We start from the raw sequence: 8,956 nt of genomic DNA on the forward strand, positions 1-8,956 counted from the left end.
ACCAAGATTCATGATTCTCAATGATGCTCTCTTGTATTTCTCTTTTATATTAATTGTATGTCATCTGAGTTGTATTTGAGTTTCTAATATATTCTTATTTCAATAGCTTATGAGTAGGCTTTTAGAATGTTGTAGAAATTCCTCCTTTCTACTCTATATATAGAACCCCTTATGCATGAAGCAAAATAATTGAAGTTGAATACAAAGTTTTTTCTTAACAATTCACCTCTTACATCCCATGGAGGGTGATCCATGCCTCCTCTTTGGGTTATGTAATCCCATCCCCTTAGCACATTTCTCTCCCACTTAAAGTTGTATCCTTTTTTCTTAACTATCGCTACAAGTCCGTTAGAATCACTACAGAACAGGCCTAACGCCTTACTAATCCTTTCAATACATACTTCTAATTCCAGTCAAATATTGGAAGTTCTGTCAACCAATCAATGTCAGCATTGTGCCACTGCTTTTAACTTACTTCGCTAACTCATGAAGCTCATAGTTTACATCATATTCACTTCAGCAAGTGCACCCACCAATGTCTGATTGAATCGTTAGTTGGCTCCTTCATTCCTCCAAAAGCTCGTAGGAACTCCAATCCTCATAGAATTTACTTGTCTAGCATCATACCTACACCTCATAAAAAAAAATAGTAATCTCTTTCCCTTGCTTCTTCTATTATGATGCAATGTAAAGGATGCATCCTTGCCAAGCAACCCTCTTCAAGGCTTGGGCATAGCTCATGTTTTACAGCAAACTAGGCGTAGTATTTTCAAACTTTTACCACACAGATAATTGTGCATGGTAATTTTCTAGTGCTGATAACACTTATATTTAGCACCAGATGAATCATTTATCCTACTTAATTTATTCAACTTAGTTGGATTTATGTATGGTAGCGACATAATCTAACCAAGAAAACTATCCAGATCAGTTATATTTCAACAACCAATTTAAGCCAATTAAGGGGTGTCTGTCAAACTGCCTTGTAGATTGTTAAGCACAAAATAATTCAATTAAGCAATTTTGAATAAAATGGGAACATGAAGGACGTGCGGTGATGCCCACAAATAGAAAGTGAGAGGTGCCTAACACATTATAAGTAGGTGGAATAACCTTTTATTGAACATAAGTAATTAAGAACACGAGAACAGAGCTTTTGCAAGGAAATAAAATAAATTTACAAAGAAGATGAAAAAATTAGTAGTATGCTAAAATTAACATGGTCAGAAGTTGATTAATAAGCTTCAGCCAAAAAGCAAGTCTATAACCATGTGCAGTATATCATTAGGAATGACATATCAGTTAAAATTCAAAAGCAAAACCCAAATTCTCTAAATCAGACTATAATATCATACTGAATAAAAGTACAAATCACTCACTCGACACTTAAGCTTAGGAACATATAAAGAGCCATCACCATGGGAAACCAGTTCAGCAATCGGCTCTTCCTTGTGATTTCTAAAGTTGGAGCCATAGTAATCCTTATAGATAATATTCTCACCACCCTTGCAAGTAAAGCTTGTATCCATATCAGGGGTGCTATTAGATCTTTTAAGCTGATTATTACTGTCTACAGATCTCGTAGTTTCTTCAGACCCATCATTGGAATGAAAGCTCTTACAAGATTCTTCCCTGATAAGATCTTCAAGGAAAATGCACTTAAAATATTTGGTGTAGCAACTTATCAAACAAAGGCTTATGTTGAGATGGAAACCAGTTTTAATTTAACATACCTGCATTATTTTTGTTTGTGTTGGTTGAGAATTCTTTCCCGGAACCCCTAGCAGGAATGTCAGTGCTCATGATGACTAAATCAATCTTACCAGATCCTGAAGAAGCTTCAGCTTTCATAAGCTTCGCAGTCTTCTTTTTGTAGTTTCTTCCTTTCGTCCACATGTTTTCAAGATTTTCAGGAGTGAGAACTTGAGTTCTTCTTTTTGTAGCAGCTTCTAGTATAAGGGCCCATTCTGCTGCCCGAGGTTGAATGGCAGGTGAAAGACCTTGCAACATGGTTTGGTGGCCTTGCTCCAAGCCAGATGCTACTCCATCAGCTTTACTCAATACCAAGTCGCCAGTATGAGTTGAACTCATAGTCCTACTATGTTCAGGCTCAACAACCAAAGTATTTGCCTCAAGCACTTTATCAGCTTGAGCGGGGTAAGTTGCCTCCAATGACCCGTAGGGAACAACCTCTGTCCCCACATTGGCATTATTCGAGAGGAAGATATATTCAATCAGTTCATTAACGTACCTGATTGAAATGTTATTAGCCACCACTTCAGGATATCATACAGAGATGAAATTTGTGGAAATTGGTTCCATGATGAAATTGAGATTTAAAATATTTAGCACTACAAATCTAGAATTCCTAAGAAAAAGAAAAATAACAGCAAATGGAATCACATAACAAGCCCAAAACTAAGATGGCTACAAAACAATTTAACATTGTTTGATAACCAATTGCCGACCACCAATTTGGTTGTTAATTGTTTTCCAAAATACGTGTAGTCTTTTTGCTAGTTAGCATATTAGCCATTAAACAACATAAATGAATTGCGGTATAAACAGAGCAAACTAATTTTACTAAGACACAGTGCAACAAATAAAAAATAAGATAAATTGTATGACCACAATGTGTAAATATTTAAATTAAATATTACAATGCCTGAACCCGTGCATGGATTAGATTCATAGCTAAAAAGAAATATATATCCAGAAATATATTATAAGCTTGAGTCTAAAATTATAGAAGCATAATGAATTACAGTCTGACTTAAAGTTAAACTTTAGAACATAAAAAAATAAAAGGAATTTAAAATAGTGAATGGCTTTCTTTAGATTAGGAGTTTATAATGCGAATAAAAGAAAGGAAATTACGGGACAGATTTCTTAAGTAGAATCTTTTTTCTAAGCCAAAACGGCATAAACAGAGAAAGAATTTGCACGATTGAAGTTCCAATAATACCCAAAAACCCTTGCTCTAATAATAAAGAAATAAAAGACTAATCCATCTCAACCCTAGCCCATCCAACTTTTATCGAATGTGGGTATATACATATATGACAGATATTAATTATGAAATATCTTTTAGTGTTTTTCTTTAACTCTCAATTAACAATGAGATGAATAATTTATTTTCCTACTTAGAACCAGCAACGGAGGGGAGGAGGGCCAGCGGGGGCATTTGTTATCGAACCTGACGGAGGCGACTAAGGGGTCAAAGTTCAAGCCTGCATGCGAACTGCAGTTGATGATGGGAGAGGGATCGATCGGATGTGCAGCTGCAGGCTGTGTACGGGATCAGGTCAAAGACGAGCGGGATCGGCCGAGCATGAAGGCTCATGTGGCTAGAGGGATCTCGCATCAAGGCCAATTAAACGAGAGGGAACAGCGAGCGGGCACCGGGCTTCATCTTCCTTGCAGAAAGGTGAGGGCGAATAGAGAGGGGAGCATAAAGCAAGAGACAAGCTCGACAGCGATTGAGGGAGACGAGATCGAATCGTTATGCTCGATTGGAGCAAGATTTATGATAAATCCTGCCAAATAGGATTTAGGGAACTGTTAAATTTCACATTGAGTTAAATCCTTTGTTTCCCTCTTCTATCTTGTGCTTTTTGTTTCAAGCATTTGAACACTCAGCATTTCACTTTCATTTAACACTTTCATTCTTTACAATTCTACTTGTAGCCTAACAATCCATTAGTAAAGCTTTGTTTGGAACAGCTTTCTTATTGTTTTATGAATCAACTTTTTAATACAAAAAATTCTTGAACTATAAATTTTTATATTAGAAAGTAGTAAGAAAGCTGTCCCAAATGAAGCCTAAGTTTCAATTTTTTTTAGTTTGTTTCCTTCCATTTTTTGTTCTATTATAATTCGAAATTTAGGATTGAAATTTTGTTAAAATAAATTTAGGCCTTCCCGACAAAAAATTTATGCCTCCGTCACTGTTTAGAACACCACACAAAAAAGGCAAAGACTACGGATCCATTCTTCTCTCTTCGTTTTCCCTCCATCTAAATCATTTCTTCTCTTCCATTAACTCCCAATCAGTGATTTACCATGTTATAGTTTGTAAGGGACACCTGGCAAAAACATAATGCTGGAAACTTTAACATGAGAGGGGAGAAATTCAAAGAATAGAGGACTCCCTAATCAGCTCTAAAAGAGGGGAATAGAATTGCTAGCTTGTCGTAGCTAGCCAAAGTTTAGTACAAGAAAGATCAAGTCGATAAAAAATCGCACATCATAAAAATTCCAAGCTCAGATAAATAGCCAATAAGCATTAAAACAAATACTAAAAAGGTAGGTAGGGCAGAAAAATATTATCAAAATTAGACGAACCATAAACATGCTGACTAAAACCATAGCACGGTACATGAAGATCAAGGCTAAAACAATATCTAAAAACCTCGTGGCAAAAATAAAACAAAGTATAACCAAATTGTGATTTCAGATTTCTCCATATAAATAAAGAGACCAATTTAATCAAAAGTCTCCATATAAATGGAAAGACATTTATCCTCACTTGCATTCATTACATATAAAACTTCTTCCAAAATATCCCTAATGAAAGTTCCCAAAAATGCTTTCAGGTAATTTGTAGAAATAAAAAACTTACACCGGGCTAGCAAAACTCATAATTGGTTGTACGACCAAACATGTTAAAAGCTCCCGACTAATGCAACGTACTAACGAGCACTGAGCTTCTTGTGGTCGCAAAACCACTGCAAGAACTCCTCCAACCATTTGTTGAAGAACCTATAAAATACATAGAAGTTAACCATAACTGCTACATCACCACAAAAAACATTTGTAACAACAGCGAAGGAGGGCAATAAAATGACACAAAGTTACCTTATGCTCAAACTCTGGAGATACTAAAGCAGGATGAAGTTCTCTAGAAGCCATCAGCTGGCGTTTGAGTCTGTCATCTCTTTCTTCAAAAGAAAGAGTCCCCATATCGGTTCCTATTTTTGATTGATTTTTTCTAAAAAGATCCAATTGGTTTCCTATCAAATCAACCATATCCCTGAATGTAGTAAAAGGAATATGTTCTCATTATAGAAAAACGTTTTCACACTTGAGTTCAGAAAGATTGTAGATGACTTACAAAACTAACACAACAGCACCTTGTTAACAACTCGACTAGGTTGATCTGTTTAATCCTTCCCGATATTTCACCAAGCGCATCTAGAATTAATGTTCTTATAAGCTCAGGTGCCTCTTTGTCAGGGGTAATAGAAGAATACCAAAGATCGACAACAAAGTCCTGTAAAATTTTATTAATAAAATCATCTATGGCAGTCTCCACAATAGGTGAATCAATTTTTCCTCTCCATTTTGTTGCAGTTGTCACCCGAGAAAGACGGGGATCATCAACAGATAACTGCTTCTTCTCCAAATGTGACAAGTATGTCTGTCGCTGGACTGCCCGCACCTTCCAATGGAGCTCTACCTCATATGATAGATAGCGGAAGGCAACAAGGATAAGAACTGATATAGGGATATTCATCCACATTGATTTGCTTGTATCTGCAAAAAATAACAACAAACATAAACAATAAAAAATTAAACACAAATAATTATTTAGCCAAATAATGATATGTGTGCAGAGGTGGGAGAGAGATGAGAAATATAATGAAAAGTACAAGAAAAAGAAATTGAACCACATTAGACAAATACATCTTGTCTGATTATGCCAAGTAAGATTAGCTATACTTAACAGAACACCAATCATTTCAGTCATACCTTGTCATTTATTTTTCGTTAATAAACTGTCATGTGCAAGAAAATACTCACAAAAATCAAGTACATGAGGACAACATCTTAAGAAAAATATTATTATTGTCTAAAAAATACTCAAGATACATTAGCATATCTTCTTCAGAAAGACGAAATAGATCTTTAAAGATTATCTGGTCCAGTAGAAATCAACAAACCCTTGATTGAAACCAAATGCCTGTGGTGCTACAGTTCAATAATTTTATTTTATTTTATTGATACTTCAACCCAAACAGGCTAGACATCTATTTCCATTTTACTGAAGAACAACTTTATGAAAATCAAGTCATGAGCAAGATTTGAAATTATGCAATTAAGTATTGAGGCATTTTTTATTTGTGAAGCCAAGTGTAAGCCTCAAGGAGTTTTGAGGGGTAAGCCTCATAATTTAACCATTAAATTAATTAAAATATGAAAGATTCAAACATCGAAGTAATATCAAACTAAGATCATAATAATAGCTTTATCCCACACCCAATTCAACATAAACAAGTAGTTTAAGCCAATAAGATTATAATTTATGAATTCTCAGGTCTACCTCACTCATCACTAAGTGGGTCTTCATCAGAGTTATCATCATAATGAGCTGTTTTCTCTCCTACCTCATCCTAAATTGCAACTGCGAGTGAGAGAAACACCAAGTGCAAATGCAAGCAATACATGCGACCACAAACTCAGCCAAGTACGAGTGCAAGCAACGATAGATGCAAGCGCAACGTACTGTTGGTAGTCAAGAAGATGCGTGCAATTATGACTCAATTTTATTTGATTCATGCATGCAAGGTGGGTAGTTTTTCCTACATAAGTTCAGTTTCGTCCTCAAACACAAATCAAGCATTCAAAACAGGGTAGTAGACGCACTAAGCGGACGATTTGCTCTACTTAGTCAAGCTTCAAACCGAAATAACTGGCTTAGATTCTCTGAAAGAATTGTATGGCAGTGACAAAGATTTTGCGTCACCTTGGGAATGCTGTTCAGAAGGAAAAACGTGTGACAACTATACTCTTCATCATGGCTTCTTGTTCAAGGGCAATGCACTCTGTATTCCTCAATCTTCTGTGCGATAGCAACTAATCAAAGAAATGCATGCGATGGGTCTAGCGGCACACCTGAGAAGAGAAAAGACATTGATACAACTCCAACATCGTTTCTATTGGCCACACCTAATGCGGGATGTTATGCGGTTTGTTGAAAATTGTCCAGTATACAAAGGAACCAGCCAAAATACGAGGCTATACATGTCGCTATCGGTACCGGTATCCATTTGGGAGGACCTAAGTATGGATTTCATACAAGGTCTCCCTCATACAAAGAAGGGCGTTGATTCTATTATGGTAGTGGTTGATAAGTTCTCCAAAATGGTCCATTTTATTGCATGTAATAAGACCTGTGACCCCTTGGGGATTGCCAGATTGTTCTTCCGAGAAATTGTACGTCTTCACGGCCTACTGTGCATCATCACGTCGGACAGAGATGTAAAGTTCACAAGTCATTTCTGGAGAGAGCTTTCGAAGCAGTTGAAGATGAAAATCAAGCTAAATTCCACATATCATCCCCAAATTGACAGTCAAACCAAAGTGGTGAACCGCACGTTAGGAAGTATGTTGCGATGTTTAGTGCAAGACCATCTAAAGCACGAAAGCAGTGGGACGATGTGCTTAGTCAGGCGGAATTTGCTTACAATTCAATGACTAACTGATCCACATATGTGTGTCCCTTCAATATTGTCTACACTAAACCACCTAACCACCTTGTAGACATAGCAGTGCTTCCAAAATGCCACAACTCGGAAGCTCATAAGCTAGCAGAAAGCTTCAAAGATAACCTTGGAGGAAGTTCGCAACAAGCTAGAGCAATCTAATATGTCATAGCCCCAAAATTTTTCATCCAGGTGAACTTGTCATGGTGCGACTAAGGAACGAACGATTTCCTGCTGGTTCTTATTCTAAGATAAGCCCCAGAAAAATCAGACTTGTTGTTATCAAACATAAAGTGAACGATAATGCCTACGTCATCGATTTTCCATCAAACATACTCACTCGGCCAACATTCAACATAGCAAACATCTCTCCCTATCATCCTACCGATTCCACCCCTACCAGTACCAGCTCGTCAAACTCTACCTCTTCTGAGGCAGGGTAAAATTGATGTGGACACACATTATTTTTCACACTCTATAGGCACAAATTACCGCCCATATTACTACCCACTACCTCTTTAACTAATTATAGTACTATAGCATGTGATACCATTTCATTTATATTTTCTTTTGTTTCCACTGTTTTAGCAAATGAGGTGTAGAGGAGTATACTACATATATACTGCCTGGAGAATGGCGGAGAATTAGATATCAGTTTGCTTCAACTACTTTAACAGTTTTTAGGAATAAAAATTTTCCTTTTATCAACCTTTCTAAGTGAAAAGACTGAAGGTGCAGCATTTATAAATTTTCCATAAATTCCCCCCCCCCCCAAATGTCTCTAAAACCCATCCAAGCAGCATTACGATGACTGCACCAACCACAATGATTCAACCATCTAATGGCGGAAGTCGACAAAGAAAAACAAAAAACTAAAACAATTAGGAGCCGACAGATAGGAAAAGCATACGCGATAAGAAGTATGATATCCCAAAAACGCAGATGGCCCAAAAAACTGTTCGAACTTTCGCTTCCTCGACAACATCCAGCAAAGTGTTCATCGGCTTCATCTTCTCCCGTTCTTGAAGATCGCCTTCCCGATCGTCCGTCGGTAACCATGCAAACCAAAAAGGTCACGCAGCTAGGGTTCTAAAGATCAGATGTCCAGCCTGCACGAACAGTAATACACGGACAAATTCCCAGGACCCTGTGAGGATGATTCGGTCCACTCAGAAACCCTAGGAATTAGTTTTGGTATGAAGAAGGTAGGAGAAAGGAGAAAGGAGGCGCGTACAAAAGGATACGACCCAGCCAGAGCAGCCAGAGCAGCCTGTATGCTCGGCGGGCGAAGATCAGCGTCCACAAGTTCCGCGGGCCTCAGCAGTCGCGCAAAGAATACATTTTTAATAGCATGAAATAAAGCGATAATACATGCCACTTTATTTCGTATTATTTATATATCTAATATTTAAAATTTAATATTATATTTATATTATTTATATAAAATTTTAATATTAAATATATCACTCATA

At 36.9% G+C, this 8,956-nt stretch overlaps 1 protein-coding gene across 3 annotated transcripts in view; it reads right to left on the bottom strand.

Annotated features, from left to right (window-relative positions):
* The window catches only part of LOC110100045, a 78,475-nt gene extending 69,766 nt beyond the window's left edge, over positions 1-8,709 (bottom strand). For all 3 annotated transcript variants that reach the window (XM_028697739.1, XM_028697740.1, XM_028697741.1), the window contains exons 1-6: positions 8,395-8,709; positions 5,133-5,535; positions 4,858-5,032; positions 4,622-4,761; positions 1,734-2,251; positions 1,380-1,642 (exon numbers count right to left, since the gene is read on the bottom strand). In XM_028697739.1, the coding sequence (XP_028553572.1) occupies positions 1,380-1,642; positions 1,734-2,251; positions 4,622-4,761; positions 4,858-5,032; positions 5,133-5,535; positions 8,395-8,494 (1,599 nt within the window). In that variant the 5' untranslated portion in view covers positions 8,495-8,709. The remainder of the gene's footprint in view (positions 1-1,379; positions 1,643-1,733; positions 2,252-4,621; positions 4,762-4,857; positions 5,033-5,132; positions 5,536-8,394) is intronic.
* Between the last annotated feature and the right edge of the window lie 247 nt (positions 8,710-8,956).

Source organism: Dendrobium catenatum, unplaced genomic scaffold (assembly GCF_001605985.2).
Source record: "Dendrobium catenatum unplaced genomic scaffold, ASM160598v2 fragScaff_scaffold_993, whole genome shotgun sequence".
NCBI lineage: Eukaryota > Viridiplantae > Streptophyta > Magnoliopsida > Asparagales > Orchidaceae > Dendrobium > Dendrobium catenatum.